This window comes from Mugil cephalus, chromosome 11 (assembly GCF_022458985.1).
Source record: "Mugil cephalus isolate CIBA_MC_2020 chromosome 11, CIBA_Mcephalus_1.1, whole genome shotgun sequence".
Taxonomy (NCBI): Eukaryota; Metazoa; Chordata; class Actinopteri; order Mugiliformes; family Mugilidae; genus Mugil; species Mugil cephalus.
This window is the reverse complement of record NC_061780.1, coordinates 3,994,443-4,014,492: the sequence shown is the minus strand read 5'-3', so window position 1 is coordinate 4,014,492 and position 20,050 is coordinate 3,994,443. Positions and strand designations below refer to the sequence as shown.

Genomic DNA, 20,050 nt, shown 5'->3' with positions numbered 1-20,050 from the left:
AGAAAAGAGTTAAAACCAAAGCTGTTAAAAATGATCCATGGAGCATCTGCGGATGCTCACGTAGGACCTTAGTTCAGTCTAGTATTCTGTCAGAATCTTTATTTTGCAAAATTATAAACGGATGTGCCGTTTCATTAATGGCAAAAACAATTCTTACTTTGAGTAAATGAGTTGAATCAGTACTTTTACCAGAGAATTTTATTTTATTATAGTATCCATACCCTCGGATACTTGTACAGAATGTGCCCCTACAAATAATTCAAATACTGTGTATTTGAGGCGTGTATGATGAGATAAATATATATAATAATATTCATCTCTCATCCACTGATTTATTCATAAATGTGGGGTTACCTTCGGGTGAAGGCGGAGTTGCCTGTTCTGACGTCTAGTGACACTGAGCCCACCTCTTCCTGTCGGTGTCAGAAAGGCAACTTCACCATATTTAGCTGGCTTGCCGAAGCCCAGCACAGTTCATCTGTCAAGCGAACTGAAAACCTCCACACTTCTCGGTTGATACGCGGCGGCGCTTACGGCTTCATTTTTGGCACCCGGACGCAAACCGCGGAGGACGACGTCGCTGGGACGCGGTGCCCGGCAAACGTGACCGAGTCAACGTCTGCTTTTAAGGGCGATAAAAGTAGCCGTCGTCTGTCAGAATTCCAACTATCCAGCAGCCGAGCTAGCCAACCAGCTAATTGCCGTAGCTGCCCGACACTCGCTGTGCCGTGGACACCAATTTATGTCGCCCGCGTTAGTGGGGAGACATCCGTAAGGCTTCGTTTGGACTCTCTGGCCCCACCTGTGATGATGTCCTGACATCTCCTCTCGTCCGTTTCGGCCGCTTCCCTGCTCCTGGCTAGCGAGCTAACTTGGCTAACTGGCAGGTTTCCGCTGCCACAGCTTCGTGTCGAGCAACCAGTAGCTTTCGCCGTGGCAGTGAAATCCGATTGGATACGCTGACCGTGTGGGTACGTCTGCGGGGAGGAAAAGCCGGAGACCCTCGGCCGAGGGAAGCGACGCGGAAGGGGCCCCCGTTGGCAGTAGGACGCTCGGCCGCTCAGCTGTGCACGGCCGGAGGAGACACCGGACTGAACGGAGGGAGAGTCCCGAACCTTTGACATCTGTGATCCGGGAAGTGAACCGGGCAGGGACCTCATGAATGGAAATCGGAACTACAGGTAATTTATTCTGTCACGTCTCTTTAGCAAGTCGCCGACTGCTTTAAGATAGAGTGCAGTTTACTCTTAGCAACGTAACATGACGGTGAGGCGAAACGCCGGTTCTACTGGAGGGTTTCCTCTCCCCAGATGCTCTTTCCCTCTTTACATGCGTCACGAGTGAAATGGTTTGGGGGGAAAAAACGCCGAGATAGCTGTGCCTCCGTCGCCATAAACCTCTCATCATCAGCAGCCAGGTGTGCGGGCCTCATTAAACAGCTGTTTGAAATGAGCCCGGTGCTCCCCTCCATTAGGAGAAGATCCCCGCCTCAAGCTTAACGTGGCTACTGCACCTGAGAACTTGTGCAAAGGCTGAAGTCCTTCCAAGGCCCCCGGGCGATCAGGGCTCATTTAGCTGTAGCCTTCTTCTCCAGCACCTTAGATTTAACAGACACTGCTGGTCATGAGATTGGACACACTTTCTCATTCAATTCAATGAGAAAGTCTGTCTAAACTCTTGACCGGTAGTGTATTTTGTCACACGTTGCATAGGAAGATATAGTGGTAGCTGTAATTTGAACCCAGAGAGAATCGGCCTTTTATTTTTTTTAAACTACACACTGGCCTGAGTTCACTAGAATAACACCTGTGGTTAAGTATCTTTATCTGCAGCAATGGCCTCATGTAACCCCACAGGTATATTGTCACCTAGGCCATGGCTGGTAAACTGTCTCTATTTTGGTCTTAGTGGCAGTTAAACAGTCGGGACCACCTGGCTTTGTCTCAGCTGTAACGGAAGCTTTCCACTTATATGCGAGGTGCTCTTGATCTGGCAGTGACATACGATACAACAGTTGGTTCTTTGCCCAGCCCTCCTCCTCCTCCTCCTCCTCCTCCTCCAGAGGACATCCCTCTCCTCTGTCTGCCGTCTCATTAGCGTCTGAACTCCTCTCAGGCTCAGGTGGGATGCTTCCCAGCATTGGTAGCATAAGGGGCCGTGAGGTGTTTTCCCAGTAACCAAGCACCCACAGATTACAGTCATGTCAGACACACTAAAAGTGTGTGTACAATATTCTCTGTAAACGAGATTAAATTTGGTGCTTTCCCTGCAACAAAATCACAAATTTACTATGCTTTAATTCTGAGCAGGATGTTTTAAATTCGTGTACGTCCTTATTGGCCAACACCAAACCACTCATTACATCTTCAGGCTCGGATGGTACTATTTAATTCACCATTGAACCGAAGAAGCCACGGTTCAATGGTGAACCGAGGCTGGATGAGTGGTGTGATATGATGATGTCTTCAGGAGAAATCAAAAAGTCCAGAAACCTTTGTGTTAGATTTATTTTTGCCTACATCATGACCTAACCTACATCTCGACTCTTCTGTTCTTCTTTTTGTGACACTTAAGTTGTTTCTGCTAATGCCACACCACGCAAACCTCTCAATCAGCATAGAGGCTGTTTTTGTTTTTAAAAAACGCCTACTGGACATGCTATGAGTGGTTTGGTATTTCCTCGCGCTCCGAGAGCTCGGCAAGTACATTTTCACGGTGAACATACTGCTAGCCAGCCTTACATTAAGTGTGTTACGGAGTGCGGTTGATGCCTTCACTTTGGAAGGCATTAATGCATTAAAAGCGTTAGACAGAGGGATGCTTTTGCTGGGTAGTTTTGTGGCTGCGGGGTCTTGATATTGTGCGCGTTGTTGTCGGTTCGCAGTCCCAGATAACTAACGACCGCAGGCCGGCCAGTGAGAGGTACCCCTGGGTGAATGATTAAAAAGGGGCCCTGCATCAGTCAGTCAGAAGCCCGGTGAACTATGTGAGAAAATGCAAATTGATCGCCGCTTAGAAACTGACAGTCACTCAACTCTCCAGTACTAGTCAGAGCAGCCGCACACGTAGCGTGGAAACCCCGGCTCTGGACAGCTTAGCACTGGGGACGTAATGAGTAGAAGGCTTTTGAGCATTAGCAAATCAAATCCGTTTTGATGCGCTAACGCCATAGAATGCCTGCAAACGGCTCGCCGCTTGACACCGACGTGTCATTACATTATGGCTGAGTTGCTGTATCTAAATTTTTAAATCATCAGCCTTATCCTGTTACGTTCCTAGAGGCTGCATATTTGGCACAACGTTAATTGGAGAGATAAATGTCTTGTTTCAGATTATTTCTGACATGCCGACGGCAGCGAGGTCTCGGTCACAATCCAGCCTACAGAGGAATTATTTGGGAAATAGGTTAATTCACTTTCTTGCTGTGTGTGTGTTGCTGTGCTCTCTCAGATCTGCGCTCCAGCCAGCCTTGTCACAGTTGATCACTTACTTATCTCAGATGTCATCCTGAAGAAATCATACTTGTCTCACATTGTTGGGTCACATCAGTGAGAATTAAACGCACGTGACCGTGAGTCAACGTTTTTTTTTTTTTCCCACTGTATCATGATAAAAACCCATTTGAGTGGTGGCTACAGCTGTACACATAAACATTCCTGGCATATTGAGCGGTATGGCTTACAGGAAGACAATGAGATGGCAAATGCAGTAGAGCTGGCAGTGGGGACTCTCCCACCTTCCACCTGTTGCACTATGCTTGGTAACCAGGTGGGCTTTGAGTTGGCTGAGATGACTCAGCTTGGTATGGAGGTGGGTTCAGCAGTGCATTTACACTGAAAAGCAAGAGGTTTCATGATAAATGCGTCTTTGACACGGGAACATCTGATGACGTTTTTGTTTGTCTCTTATCCCAGTTTGTCTCTTCACTCCCCTCCCTCCCCTTTTTTCTCACACACTAGTGCTTCCCGCTCTTTTTTTTTTTTTTTTTTTTTTTTTTTGATTCAGTTACAACCCCCTCCCTGTCCCCTGCCTTGGTTACCTCTTCTGTTTCCTTCTCTGTGCCCCAGTGGGAAACTCTGCCTTCCCTGTCATTCTCCTCGTAGGCCAATTCTCTGTGGATTTTGTACAGACAGTGGGGTTGGCTTTGAGGGAGGGCTTAGTACTTGATTTGCAGTCTCTCCTCATAATGCTCAGTTCATTCAAGCAGCCGATTGACAATAGACTACCCCCCTGTCTGAAAACCCAAGCCACCCATAAGGCTAACCATTGGCATATTGTTGTTGGTTTCTATGGAGAATGTGGTTTGGCACTGCTCCTCGGCTCAGTGTGTTAGAGAGAGGACGACCGTTTTGTGTCCCAACATTAGTGTGATTATTTTTAGATCAGAACAAGTGCCATTATAATATTTGGCCAATGTTGATCATGTTTTATCACACAGTATTTGAGATTATTTTAAATGTTGAGGTTCTGTAGTATACTAAGATGCTCGCAAGTATTTAACTGCTTGTACTTCATAACAATTAAACTTGTTTCCAGACTTTCTTGGTCAGGTCAAGTTACATTTTCACAGAGTTTACAAATGGCACCAGAATCTAAGGTGCCGTTTTGTTTCCACTCTGTTTCCTGTATTCCTTTTTAATAAATAAGAAAAAAAGTGTATGTGTCTAGCTTTTTGGGTCTTGCTTTATTGGAACAAAAAGGAAAAAAAAACACACACACGCAGTCAAAAACATTTTATCGTGCTGCATTCTGTTGTATCCTGAGGCCCTACATTAAGCTCTATTTTCCTCATGTTCACTGAGAAGTCTTGATTATGTGTCTGTGTGGCAGACTGAAAGGCAACTGTGACACATGTGCTGGGCTTACTTCACATGTGGGCTCAGCGGACAGAGAGAAAAGTCGGGAGATGGAGAGCGTGTGCATGTGTGTGGAGGAACAGGGATACAGAGTTCTGTGTGGAGGAGGAAGGGAAGGCGGGAGGTAGTGATGTGTCACAGAGATTAGACGCCAGAGCAGCCAGACCACGCTTCTTTTCCACCCCCCCCCCCCCCCCTTTCCCCTTCCTGGGATCGGTGTTTTGGGGAGCAGTAAAGGGGCTCATTTTCGGGGAAAGTTATGGACAGGAAGAGGGGGATCTAGCTGGGGGTTAGTCCGCGTGTTTTGCTTTGGGGCTTTCTGGAGCACAGACACAAATCAGTCAGTCAGTGGCACAGATTATTTCATGCACTATTGAAAAGTGAACTATCAATAGAAAGTTTGCAGAAGTCAGAGGTATATTTGTATGCTTTAGCTGCTGCTCAGCTGTTTGTGCTCTTGTGTGTTAAGGATACAGAACAACAAATAAAATCCAGAAGGAATCATTTAAGAAGCTTTCAGACATCTGCCAATACATTCGTTTGTTACTAGAGGCTGTCATTCTGAAAGTGCATTTTGTCACGCAGTAAGACCACGGTTTAAGTTTGTTGAGTACCATCAAGACCTTTAAGACACTAGTTTAAAATGGTTAATCGTGTGATTTCCATTGTCGGTCCAAATAATTTACACTGAATATTTTTTTTTCTTTAAAAAGAGTAAAATAAATATCTGTTTTAAAAACACCTGGATGGATGGACGTCTGTCACGCCAGCTCCCTGCTCACGTTCACGTTCACAGTGAACATATGCAGCTAATCTTTTTTTTTTCTTTTGGAGGGCTTCAACCGCAAGATTGTCCCTCCAAAAGAAAAAAAAGACCAGTTTATTTATCCATTTCTGTTGGTTTGTGAACTGCGTGTTTTATTCTGCTTTTAGGATTTTGGCGTTGCTAGGCCTATTTCCGTCCTCAGCACGCTCAAGTCATTGACTATGGCTGCAATTCAGATTCCGCTTACTTTCCCCAGCCGCTGCTGTTGTATCGTGCACTTCCTGAATTTCCAAACTACGTTCTCCCCCTAACCCTAACATCAGTTAACATATTACAGTACAACCCTAGCTGAGACTCATTTACATACTTCGTTTCTGTGCGTACTTAAGATCAGAGGTTCCAGGTTAACTCTTTACATGAGGGCTAAATACAGAGTAAATGTCACATACTGCTCACTGCAAAACATCAAAGGAGTAGTTCTTTGGCCAACATTAAATTTAAACATAAAATGGTTATTAGACGCTTAAGATTTCCTATTCCATGGATTATCAACGTGTTCTCAGTCTGATTGAAAACAGTCCTGATCAGGCAACATTGGTGCAGCCTGTTCTGACTGAGGTGATCACATAAGGCGTTTTGTTTTTTTGTTAGGCTGTTATTTAGATAATTGGAGATGATTAGAAGTGCACACATCAACTCGGCAGATAAACCAAAAACTCTCAAGCCAGTTTTACAGACCAGTCCCCTTCAGTGATGTTCTTGACGTGCCATTTAGTCCCTTCATGTTTCAGTTCTAATATATTAGCCTGCATGTAAACCCTCGGCGTGAGAGAGAGCACTCATCATTCCCAAGTCAACATAAAAAGTCAACAGCCCCTGGCCCCGTCCCCTGTTCCACTCAGGCTGGACTAGCAAGACAAGAGGCCCCATTTAACCCACCTGAATAAAGTCTCCTGCTCAGTTTTACAGAGCTGCCACTTTCTGTGTGTGAGTCTGTGACATACATATGTTTGTGTGCGTGTGTGTGCATCCATCCATCCATCACCTAACTGTCAGTTACACATTTTTGGGCCTTCTGTGATGCCACTGAGTCAGAACTATCTTCTCACTACAAATAATTCTTTATCTCCTCCAAATCCCCCCACCTTCTCCTGTCTCAAAATATTACCCCACCATTTATGCTGCTTTGCTTTTACTCTGCGTCAGGTTTGTCCTCAGGGGGATTTCAATGTTTTTGCATGTTGTTGTGACTAGAGATCGACCGATATGGATTACTTTTAGGGCTGATTTCTCACATCAGCCTTGGCCGATGGCCGATATGTGCTGCCGATATTTGGAGCCGATACTGCTTTGTGTCTTTCCATTTACATGATAAAAATCACACAATGATAACGAATGTTGCAAGTCTCAGACGAGAGATCATGAGTAATGGAAACTGTTTAAATAAGAAAAGGGTTCAGTGCATTTAATTCTCATTCAGGTCATTTCTTTGAACATATTTGAACATGAGTAGTGTTGCAGGCAGCATAATGTTTGTTGAACTTAAGCAGCGGCTGACCAGGCCCTAGTCAGCCTGTCACTATGTGGCAGGCTGCTGGTGTTTATCAGTGGTAGAGAGTGACAGCGACTCCCCTGGGTGCCAGATGCAGCGTGCTGGAGGTTGATGAGGGGAACGGAAAGGAGGAGTCCGACTGTGTGTGTGTGTGACGTGCATCAATCCGTCCTCGCCAGCTATCGCTCTTTCTGTGTATATGTGCGAGTGTGTGTGTTTTCTACGTTCTGCCTGCTCCGCTGTGACTGACGCCATTGTGCCTGGCCGCTGAGCACTCGCCCTGTTCCCACAGCTCAGGCCTCTCTGGATTAGAAACACAACAGCTGTATTGTGTGTGTATGTGTGTGTCGGTGTGTGTGTGTGTGTGTGTTGGTCTGTGGCCTTGTGTGGACATGTGCACTCGTTAGCAGCGTGGACGTTTGTGTACTAGGGGGGCAGCGGCTGAGGGGGTTTGCGGGGACTGGACGTCAGCCTAGCTTCTCACCATCCAGTTATTCTGGCCCCAAGCCCACTGTGTACAGTGTGACTGTGTTGTGTTGCAAAGCAGCAGAGTGGAATGAGTTCACATTTCTGAGATGTTTCTGCAAAACATTCAAGAAAGGCATCTCGCTTATTAGTTTGTTATATAATTTTTCTTTGACATATTTATTCCATGTGCTCCAGTGCAGCGTAGTGTAGCAGTGGGGCTTCACTCTCTGCTTGTTATCACTCAGCTTTGTTTACAATTGATAAATCTACCCTGGTCCTTTCGCACTGTTTCCATTGATGCCAAGACATCTAATGTAATGTCACTGGTTGCACGTGCACCGGTTGCTATTGAAGGGTGAGGAATCATACCTTGTAAATGTTTGTCTCAAATGCCACAGCAACTAAAGCCCCTTTCACAGCAACTAAAGCCCCTTTCACACTGCACGAAAATCCCACATTCTCCCAGGTCGTCGCAAGTCTTTCTGCAGTGTGAAAGGGTTACCCTGGCATTTCTTCCCGGGTCAAATGACCCTCCGAGCAACCCCGGGAATTTAGCGGCTCGGCTCACCTGCAATGTGAAACGCGTCCCTCGTTATCCCTAGTTACGTGATCTTTAATGGAAGCGTATATGTGAATCAGCTCTACGTCACGCTCGGGGAAATCCCACCAATCAGGGAACCTCGATGTGAACTGTGTATGCGCTACTTTGTTTATATACAGCTTGTATAGTGATATGGCAAACCTTTTTACTGATTATGGCGGTGCTCAGATTTTTTCTGCTCTGTACTGAGTGTGTATACTTTGCAAAAGGGACAAAATTGTAAAGCACAAAACAATGATAACATCTGACATCTGTTGTTTACCTCGAAGTGTTCCAGTGCACTTAAATTGTGTAATGACGGCGACGTCGACGTGATGACGTATGAGTGGCAGGAAAAAAACAAGCGTGCAGCTCTCACGGCAGGAGGTCAGACCCGTGACTGCTGGCAGTCTGAAAACCCATTAGCGCCCACCAAGGTCGATCCTGTTCAGAAAATCCCGTGGCAGCGCACCATTTTCAGTGTGGAAGCAGTAAACCTGAAGGCGTAAACACACACAAAGTCTTAACAATAAACTTTGATAAGCTGTCCGGGAGCAATTGCAGCCGGATAATCCTTGTTGTTCTTGATACTGTGCATATTTTTAAGGTTGAGATTAGCCCAAAATTCAGAATGTATCTGCAGCTCTTCACTTCCACCAAGCTATTCAATTACAGATTCAATTGGGCCAAATTTTGAGATCAAGAAATGTTGCTGTGCTGACATTTTAGGCACCCAGTAAACATTTTTTATCCAGAAATCTAAGGATCATCTTTTAAATGTGTTAACATGTTAAAGGCACATCAACAAGTGCATGAAAACACAATAACAGACCTGCAATTGAACAGAAATGGAAATATTTTTGAAGGTGCGGGTTCGAGTCCAGCTCAGGTCTTTCTGGGTGGAGTTTGCATGTTCTCCCTGTGTCCGCGTGGGTTCTCACCGGGTTCTTCGGCTTCCTCCCACCTCCAAAGACATGTGATTCTATATTGACCCCAGGTCTGAGTGTGAGTGCGAATGGTTGTATGTCTCTGTGTTAGCCCTGTGATAGGCTGGTGACCTGTCCAGGGTGTACCCGGCCTCTTGCCCGATGCCAGCTGTTATAGGCTTGTGCAACCCTAGTGAGTAGGAATTAATTGTTCTGGTCATATCAACATGGTACACTGCAAAGTGCATGTAACATTTGCATTTTTGAATCTTCGTATCCCAACGCCCTCATTGCAAATAAACACATAGCAGGTTTGGTGTTTGTTGGTAAAATAAGTGTTGTCTTCATTATCAAGTCTTAGACCACTAGCAACACTTCTTTCTTCAGTTCATCTCAGCTCAGGTGAGACAGGCTGGGCCACTCAGGAGCCGGACCTACACGGTTGACTCGTTCAAAACTGATGGGCCGGTCAAAAACCTTGGTGATGTCCCAACGTAGATCTGAAGTTGTGTGTTCAGACAAAAGTGGAATAATATGCATCAGAGGTTTTGGCAAATCTCTGGTGTGTTGCTGGACAGCAGAAAAGTGGATTATGTTGCAGGAGTGATGGTATTTGTACCACGTAAGTTATGGAGTAAAACGGCATAAATTGAACCTGACCACAGGAGAGCCGTGTTGTGAGTCTGCAGGGTGGTCGCACATGTTCTGGTTGACACATCAAAGATCTCTATTATAACTGAAGAAGCCTATTAACTACTAAAGCATGGGTAACATCTGTGAACACAGTTTCATGCAAATCACTTATCATCTCATATTAATTGGTAGTTTCTCTCTTAATGCCAAAGACTCCATAGGAGCAGTTTTTATTTTTCAGTGGCAGTACATGAAAAGAAAAATGCATAAAACATTTTAGTTTGGTCAAAGAGCCGTCTGTTGCTGACACTCTTAAAAATGCTCCTGCATATCTTGTCAAGAGACCAAACCTAAGATTTAAATGGAAAATTCAATTCAAACATTTTTAGGATTTCACTAAAACACACTGAAGTTCGTTTTGGTCGTGGTCGAGGAAAAGTGTCTCGCTTCACGAACATTGAAGCTCAGAAACTAGAAGCCTAGCGGGACTCGGGAGGAGGATTAAATCTACTCTATTTGTGAAGGCACGTCCTTCCTGTAATTAGCTGAGAGGGTACATACATACACAGCACAGCATTTTTCACCTTAGCAAGCACAGATTTCCTCGAACACTTCCACTCACTGCACGAGCAACCAGTAAGCGCCTAATAGGTGGATTTGTGGTTTTCACTGTTTGTCATAGCCAAATATAACACGTCATCCACCTGGCCGTGGCAGAGGTCAATCTGTCCCCAGCGACTTCTTGATTACAATTGTCGTGTTTTGTCTTGAAGAATCTGGACCTTTCCTGTAAACTCCTGCGGGCAGGTTTGTGCGACAGGGGTTGTACAGCTTCCCACACACGCAGTAAGCTCACAGAGTAGCCATTTTGACAGTCAAGGTCTTAGTCATCTTATAACGTTGTATGTCTTGAATATGTAAGTTTCAGTAACTGCTAAATGAGACTGAGGTGCATGGCTCTTCTGTGCCGTCCGCCTCCTCCATCTCCATTCCGACAGTGAAACTCTCCTCCTCGAGTCTTCATCAGTCCTTCAGTAGATGTTTGTTATGTCTGCTTGTGAGGGGGAACAGAGATGCACAGTTTTCAAGAGGTATGCGATCAGGGTCAAGTTACTTATTCAGAAAACGCAGCAAAACGCATCGGCTTAACGTGCCTGGTAGATTTTCAACATCCGAGTGTTGCTGCCCGTATGCGTGATGTTGTGAGATCCCATATCGTGTTCACAGCGAGCAAGTAAACACTGCAGATGAATGTCGCTCCACGTGTTGTGATTTTCCACTGGAATTCTAACTGTACTTAAGTTTTTTCTTTTTTTCGGTAAATATTAGTAAGTTTTACGCAATTTTCTTCTGTCCTTGAAGAAGAGCGGTGTCTTTGTAATCACTAACATCTAAAATCATTTCAGTGGGATACCTCACCAGGAGCCAAGTAATGCAGAGGCAGGCTTGCCAAATACAGTGGTGCTATTGGCAGAGCCACACAACTCGTTTGATATTACGCTTGTTAGATCACCAACAAACACTTTGAAGTGCAGGTGGTAGGTCAGTTGTCAGTTTGTTTGACGGGACATTTTTTTTTAAGGTGGTTGAGCCTTGAAGATCATGTTGTACCAGGATAGGATAGTTTATTTGAATATAGAACGTTTGTTGAAAATAGGAACTTTATGCACAGTATGCAAAATATATGCTCATACTTTCAGTATCGGTACAATATCACAGCTACAAATGACTGTACATCTCTCTGTGGTTTTACACAGAAACAAAAAGTTACTGGCGTGTGTGTGTGTGGGTAGAATACAAGAACTTACTGTCCTTTTTTTGTTGTTGTTGTTGCTTTACTTTCTTTTTCTTCACTGTAAGAGCCCACTGTTGCTACTGTAGCTGCTCTCCTGCCACAGGATGCTCAGATGCTTGTGTTCACTCGCTGCCTGTGGTGGCTCTGTGACTCACATTTAAGTCACTTACTAAAGGCAGATGAAAGCTGGAAAACATCAACTCAGCCCACTCTGTAATCCTGCCACTCCCTGCTATCCTCCTCCTGCTTACCAACTTCACCAGGACGTGCTCTTGGTAGTGAAGACCCTCAAGGACGTTTTGAATGACCTCAAATTGCCTGAATTAGGGCACCTTGTAATCTATGGTAGACAATTTATTTCTGTAGCTTTAATGAAGACTTACTAGAATATCTGTCTTCCTTCTCTTTGTCAGCCTTGTGTGTGTGTGAAATTGGGCTTACCTCACAAGTTTCGCCAAGGGCCCCAAAGGAATTACCATTACAAAGTTTAGTGTGAGAGAGACAGTCGTGGCAGGAATTCCAGACTTCCCTCTCTTTTTCAGCATTTTCTCCCAGCAGGCTACTTCAAACAGGAGGCCTCCGACCTCCAACCACCCCGTGTAGCCGTCTCTCCAGAGCCCTCCGCAGGGAAAGAGAGAGGGGCCGATAAATGGAGCAGGGCAAAAAGCTCCAACCTCCAAAGCGCAGATGTAAATAAACAAGCTCACTTGTCTGCTGATACCTCACAGAAGGTTTCTGTTCTTTTGTGGGGAGCTTTTTACCAACTTCCCTTCAGCAGGGCCCTGAACCCCAGCATCACCCACACATGAGCCTATGAGTCAAATCAGTGATGAATCACGCCCCAGCATGACTTTCATTTATCAGTGACACATATGGGGTATTTTTCTTTTTTTTTCTTTTTGGTAGGGACTCGAAAACACCAAGTCTCCGGAAACAAAATAAAAATATTCAAAAAGGCTGTGAGGGCTGGATGGGAGCATAACCACAGCAGCACGAACCAGGCAAACAAATGAGTCTCACTGGAGTTGTTGTGTAAAAATGACAATTGTATAACAAAAGTGGAACGAAGTTTAATCCAAACTTTATTTTGGCATGTCAGCAAAAACCCTGAAGTGTGTTGTGGAGGACAAGTCTCAGCAGACCCCGAAATAGCTCGGACATGAGTGGCACATTAACAGAGCTCAGTGTTTCTGGATGGGGGTGACTCACAGTGAAGACATCTCATGGTCTTTGAGTGGTTGAGTGTGCATGTGTGACCACAGTAGTTTTTAACAGATGTGTGAACTGTGACACAGAGTTAGTTTGTCCCACATGTGTTTGGCTGTGTTAGTACTATTGAACTAAGAGTCATATATGTTGAGTCATTTTTAGCTTCATCATGACTTGACTTTTTTTTCTCACTGGTCTTCAAGTAGTAAAATCTTATTCAGAGCTACATTAGTTTAGTGTGAGATTAAATAGTTCCTTCCTTCCTCTACAGCATTATATTATATTGCCTGTCTGTGATGATTTTTTTGTTTTTACGTGGATAACATAAGTCTTCCATAACACACAGTGCAAAGACAAACTCGGATGTGTTTACTCTTGGCGTTACCCATATGCACCAACTTATCTTGATTTGGACTTTCATAGTTTTGTTTTTATCCGTTGCCAGGAATTTGTTTTCATATTACACTGTACATTTCTTAAACAGAAAATATAGAACCAGCACAGTACCTTTGCAAAGCCTTATTTCAGTCTACAGAGGCTGACAGTTTCAATGCCAGTAATGATCTCTATTCTAAAATGATTCAAATGTATGTGGGTGGTTAGATTTGATTCCAGTCTGCACCTGTTTTTCTCTACCATCACCACCACCACCTATCCAATAGACAGAAAAGGCCCAAAAGGTATAATAACTAGAATTTAAGTAGCCTCTGATGACACTATCAGCGATTACACAGTATGTTTTGACTGTTCATTGCATTCAGCACATCCTCATTCTGAGTCAGTTCGGTCTACATAAAGCTTTCTTTTTATTCAATCTCCCTGCTTTGTTCTCCTCTCAGGAGCCGTTGGGGCCCAGTCCCTGTTCTCCATGCCTCGGCGGCCTGGCTATGGCACCATGGGGAAGCCAATCAAGCTGCTGGCCAACTGCTTCCAGGTGGAGATCCCCAAGATGGATGTCTACCTCTACGAGGTGGACATCAAGCCTGACAAGTGCCCACGGCGAGTCAACAGGTATGATGGATCTCTGGCTACTAGAAAAACTTCTCCTTTACCTTTTACTAAAATATATATATAATATATATAGTGTCACTATCTAATATTGAGCAGTTTGCAATAAACAAATGAACAAGACTGATTTAGTTTACCGAAGGATAAACAACTCCGCTTGGACACATTAAATATCGTCTGCGTGGATCACACATGAAACATTGGGTTGAGGCATTGAACATCCTTTGTAGTTGTATTTTACAAGATGCAGTACAAAAGTATTGGTATGTTGTGCAGGGAGGTGGTTGACTCTATGGTGCAGCACTTCAAGGTGACCATCTTTGGGGATCGGAGGCCAGTCTATGATGGAAAGAGGAGTCTGTACACGGCCAACCCACTACCTGTGGCTCCCACGGGGGTAAGATGCATCAGACCTGTTGGATTTCAGTCGCTTTTAAGCACATAACACTTAAAATGTCTTTTTGTTTTGTTCCTTTAGGTGGACCTGGACGTCACTCTTCCAGGTGAAGGAGGGAAGGATCGGCCTTTCAAGGTCTCCATCAAGTTTGTGTCTCTGGTCAGCTGGCACATGCTCCACGAAGTGCTGACCGGCCGCAGCATGCCTGAGCCCCTGGAGCTGGACAAGCCCATCAGCACCAACCCTGTACACGCAGTGGATGTAGTGCTGCGGCACCTGCCCTCCATGAAGTGAGCTGCATGTGTTTACACTCTGCATCCACTCTTTTAATGACAGCCGGGCCTGAAATAAACCTGAAATAGCTGAATTGTTTATCCAAAGCACTGTTGTAAATTGATGGCAGGTTATATCTCAGTCCAGTCCACCCTGTTCAGAGAGACAGAAGGAGATTTCCAATTTTACACAGATGGCTTCCTCTGTGCTTCTTTCAAATATTCTCTGGGTCAGATGGGCACCATCCACTGATAATAAAACCACCCTTCCACCTAATAAAGCCCCAGCTCTCCACCAGTAATTCAGAAGTGGACGACTGATGGAACATCTTGAAGAAACACAAGTCCAGTTTGTGCATCTTGTTTCATCCTGTTTTTGGATATACCAGGACCTGGATGACTGAATCCTTCAGACATCATTATTGTTATTAATAGCTTACAATCAGACAATGCCAAAGAGTGAACTTTAGCCTATTTATCTTCACCAACTCTCACTATATCCATCTTCAAGCTCCAAGCATAAAATCAGAAGATGAAAAACCATTGTAAAATTGGATCCCTTTGATACTCACAGTAAATATTGTCTATTTGTTTTGCCATAGTGGCACCAATATGAGTGGTTTGGTCCCAACGGAAATCACATACAGCTTACATGGACTTTGACAAAGCACCATACCACCTTCCACTCAATATCACTTTCCTGGGGCTCGGCAGGAACACGCTGGCGCACAATATCGCCCAAGCTTTAATGAAAATCTTTTCCAGAGCATTATTAAAGTGGTTATATCGACACCTTTCATTTAGCTCTGCGTGCACGTGCTGGGAGCCATGTAACACACTGGCATCTTGAGACACTGTCAATTCAGGATTTACTGAGAAACTGTAGCCTATATACAGTAATTAATGTGTCTTTTGAGCTGAGTAATGAGAGGTTGGTATCATTTCACTGATGTAGGCTGATATTGAATTGAAGCACAGCTAAATGTCACTGTAGCACACATAGACCTACATTCTCAATTCAGGAGGAGTGATTTAATCTTGCCATCGTCTCCTGCACTCTGTCCTCCTTTTGTCCTGTTCTACTACTTTTTTTTTTTTTTTTAACCATGTTTGATTGTTTTCATCACCCCATTTTTTTCATTCCTTTAATCTTTCTGCTCCTGTTTCCATCTAGGTACACTCCAGTGGGTCGATCCTTCTTCTCGGCTCCAGAGGGCTATGACCATCCTCTGGGGGGAGGGAGGGAGGTCTGGTTTGGCTTCCACCAGTCTGTGCGCCCTGCCATGTGGAAGATGATGCTTAACATTGATGGTGAGAGATGTTTTCCTTAAATATCCACAATATGCACTGTGTTTTCTTTCCAGTCCAGCGTCTGATTAACAAAGGAAAATAAAACATTCTTCCCAACTACCGTGCCTCAGAAATGGATTTCCTCGCTACGGATATGAGATTTTAATAATTGAACAGGTAGTTTAGAGTGACATGGAGACTCCACCATGCAGACTGTTGTTAGAAATTTGGGTATGATGGGTTTACTCTCATCAGTGTTTTGTTTGAAGAAATGTAATAGGTGTATTTAACATTAACCTAACCCGACAATGCCATTGTCACGAGGAGTCTGTCTCTGAACCCGCTTAAGGTCTACAGGATATGCTTTAGGCTTTTTCATCAGCCATGTTGGCTGACATTGTGGCGCTGTGCTTTTTGGTTTTTATTTATCATGTTGTGATTTAATACATTTGACACCAACAGATTTAGATTTTTAATTTTGTCAGAATGTAGTCAGTCCTGCTGGAGGAGGACTAGTGTTTTGGGAACAAACAGAACAATTTAATATCTAGTTTGGTAATTGACTCTAGATTGAGCCTCTTGTTAGCAAAGGAAGCGTATTTTATAAGCCAGGACAGCTCCCTACAGTTTCAATCGGTTCTTATTTGTGGAAAACGCATGACAGGAGGGGTGGTGGACAATGTGTTTTGCCATATGCACACTGCAGGAAGCCGTTGGAGAGCAAGTCTGCTGCTGACATGAGACAAAGAGTGTGTGTGTGTTTATAGAACGTGGAGGAAGGTGGGTTCTTGGCTAAATGGGCACTGACTAGTTTGTTGCTGTGGAGACAGAGGGCATCTTGTTTGTGTGTGTGTGTGTGTGTGTGTGTGTAGTTGCGCCTGCATAAGTGAGACTAGTGGGTGTTGCTGGGGTCAGGAGGGTAGCCGTGTGGAGCATTTACTTGAGATGGCTTTTGTTTTGCTTGGAGTGCTTGAAGCCTGTGTCTCCTTTTGTAGTCTTTGCCCCTTTACGCTCTCGTTCTCCCTTTGTCTTTTCCCGCCCTGTCATTCTTTGGAAATCAGTTTGCCGCCTTAAGTCTCTGGTCCACTGTCCATCAACAAACTGAAATTCCAACTGTCGTGTACTGGCAAACCAAACTAGTCAGCCTATTTAAACACTTGTGCTACAAGGCAACAAACGCTGCCTCCCACGCTCTGTATCACCGTATTGAGAAGCACGGATATGAAATAATAGTGAAATGAGACCCTTTTAAATTGTACGTTTCCCTGAGTGACTCAGGCTCTTCTATGAAGACATGAAAACACAATGTGTGGGAAGGACAATTAGGAGTGATGTCACTTCCTGTCTGTGATAACAGGCTCTTAGCTGTCGTGGGGCAACACAAGGTGAAAGTGTGTGTCTACAGTTGCGTCATCTACCTTCTTGTTTGGCATGGCTCATAGATGTGCGTTAGTGCTTTCACGGAGGATGTTTTACATCACGGCAGCTGAGTTAGATCGTTCGTCAACAACCTCCTCAAGCTCGCCGCTGCTCGTCTCGTCTCTCTGCTCCCATTTTTGGATTTCTTTTGATTTCGCCCTGTGATGTGTCATACCTGTTCTTGTTTTCTCTAAATGCTCATGCTTCTCTGATGTTGTATGCTTTGATTTGACATCCCCTCTCAGATTTTAATGTTTCCGTGCTTTCCATTTGCCGTGAGAAACGCTCGTATTTTTAACAATAGGAGAATCTTCTGCTGTTGACTTGCATTTCCGGTGTTCAGTTGTTATTCCTTCTATGTTTGTTTTAGCATTTTGCCTCTCGAACAGCTTCATTAAAGAATATTTTCTATGCCCCTGTTACAGTTTATCTGGTATTTATGCATCAGCTTTGTTGGTGCAGAAACCACCATGTGTATTATGCCTCTTATCAGAGCTAAGAAATGATCAGTGTTAGAAAACATGAAAGTCCTGTTCAATGCAAATGTAAGGCCTAGAAGACTTTTTGAGTGCATGAAAGTTTCAGCAGATGAAAGTTGTTTCCAATGCAGTGTGACATGTTTGTTTTCATAAATGACCCTTATTTTGTCTTTATCTTACAGTATCTGCCACAGCCTTCTACAAGGCCCAGCCAGTCATTCAGTTTATGTGTGAAGTGCTGGATATCCACAACATAGACGAGCAGCCTCGCCCTCTAACAGACTCGCACCGGGTCAAATTCACCAAAGAAATCAAAGGTAAAGTCAGAGGTGGGAGGTTAGACTTAGTTAGACTGCATGTGAGAAATCAGATGAATTCAAGTGTGTGTGTGTGTGTGTGTGGAGAGAGAGAGGTACATTTTGAGCAGAAACAGTGAGAGCACATGTCACAAACTCATTCTTAGCACTATTCTACCACTTTGTATTATTCACCAGGTTTGAAGGTGGAGGTGACACACTGTGGAACCATGCGGAGGAAGTACCGCGTCTGCAACGTGACCCGTCGGCCTGCCAGCCATCAAACGTGAGTCCGCCTCTGGGCTTGCGAGGAGGGAACAGGAGGATCTGGGCAGAGTGTGAATGAGAAGGGGGGGCAGGGAACACGGACCAAAGAGGATGCAATCACCAGTTCGCCACCAAACCAGATAATGGCAGACTTATGTGACAACCTTGCATTTGCCATTAGTCATCTGTTGCTGAGGTAGCCATGTGGCCGCTAGTCTTCAGTGTCCGTCAGAGTAGCACACATGAGAGAGATAGATGCAGGCTGGGGGGCTGGCACCATGTGGTTCAAAGAATATTTCATTCATTAAACCCTAGGCCATTTTTGTTAAGAGATAACAACACTTCATTTAAAAATAAACAAGCTACATCACCAGTTTCCATTTTGGGAGTTTCATATTTCCACACATGGATCGTTTTAAAATAAGTTAAAATCAACATTGCACGGTGCATGAGCCTGACCGCCTACATCAGTTCACGTATCTAGTTTTAACATGAGATTTTCTCTGCAGGTTCCCTCTACAGTTGGAGAACGGTCAGACTGTAGAGCGTACTGTAGCCCAGTACTTCAGGGAGAAGTACAACCTGCAGCTCAAGTACCCACATTTGCCCTGTCTACAGGTGGGCCAGGAGCAAAAGCACACCTACCTGCCCCTGGAGGTGAGAGAAAACATGTTTTTCCACTCAGTTATGTTGGTTTAACAACACATCAAGCGTGGTGAAATTTGCAGTTTATGGTCCATTGGACAGCTCTCAAATAACTGCTTAAAGTGATTAAAAGTACATGTTCAAGCTTTTGCTGTCGTGTCCTCGCAGGTGTGCAACATTGTAGCTGGTCAACGGTGCATCAAGAAGCTGACAGATAATCAGACCTCCACTATGATCAAAGCCACAGCTCGCTCTGCACCTGACAGACAGGAGGAGATCAGCAGGCTGGTGAGTTCTGGAGACACTTTTAGAGTCGAGGTCTTCTATCAGTGGCTACATTTATATGGAAGATATTTAAATAAATAAATAAAATGATCTGCTAAGCTATACTGTTTAGCTGTCCAAAAACGTCAATCAGATCGATCTTTTTTTTTTGACATCCTCAACCAAAGTGGTTCAAAGATTAACCCCCGACCCCACACCAGACTTATTAACAGCACTATATGTAGAAGAAGAAAATGACTGTGATGTCCCAAGACACAACTACATATTCAGCGGCTTTCAGATTGTGTCTGTGCTCATCCGTTCAATAGCTTCTTTGGACAATAATGCTGCTGCCATTATACTGTTGAAGTACCGGAAACTTGTTAACCCATGCGGGACAAGTATGAAAGAATTGGAGCAAGCTTTAACACGCTAATTAGGGGTTAGCGTGTTAATTCTTTCTAGCAATGGATTATCAAATATCTCCTCCCCCTCTCAGTCACACACACACACACACACACACACACACACACACCAATCCTATTCAGAATTCCTTCCCTTCAGGCCACTCTGTTCAAAGTGAGGGTTACATGAGTCATTTTTGTTCTAATTGGGCTCTTGTTATGATTATTAGCAGAATTCCAGTGTCCGTATAAACACAGCCACTGTTAAAGACGGCTGGTTCACATGATAGAATGACAACAAACGATATTTGTTTACAGGCTGTTTGAATTCTTTTGTTCGGATCATCTTTATTCATTGCCATACTATGCACTTATTTATTGGTCTGTAGTACTACAAGCATCCATTTGATAATTAGACTTGTGTTATATAGGTCAAATATTAGAGCAATTTTTGGGTGTCATGGTCTGCCAGCCACTGAATGACTAAGACATAAGACCACCTAGGCTGCCAAAATCCAAAACTG

The 20,050-nt window shown here is 44.3% G+C and overlaps 1 protein-coding gene across 2 annotated transcripts in view; it reads left to right on the top strand.

Annotated features, from left to right (window-relative positions):
• The first annotated feature begins 226 nt into the window (after positions 1–226).
• LOC125016453 (protein argonaute-3) overlaps positions 227–20,050 on the top strand; it is a 33,096-nt gene continuing 13,272 nt past the window's right edge. For both annotated transcript variants that reach the window (XM_047598958.1, XM_047598957.1), the window contains exons 1-9: positions 227–1,181; positions 13,625–13,796; positions 14,070–14,190; positions 14,272–14,480; positions 15,637–15,773; positions 17,833–17,967; positions 18,145–18,232; positions 18,723–18,870; positions 19,027–19,146. In XM_047598958.1, coding sequence (XP_047454914.1) covers positions 1,163–1,181; positions 13,625–13,796; positions 14,070–14,190; positions 14,272–14,480; positions 15,637–15,773; positions 17,833–17,967; positions 18,145–18,232; positions 18,723–18,870; positions 19,027–19,146 — 1,149 coding nt within the window. In that variant the 5' untranslated portion in view covers positions 227–1,162. The remainder of the gene's footprint in view (positions 1,182–13,624; positions 13,797–14,069; positions 14,191–14,271; positions 14,481–15,636; positions 15,774–17,832; positions 17,968–18,144; positions 18,233–18,722; positions 18,871–19,026; positions 19,147–20,050) is intronic.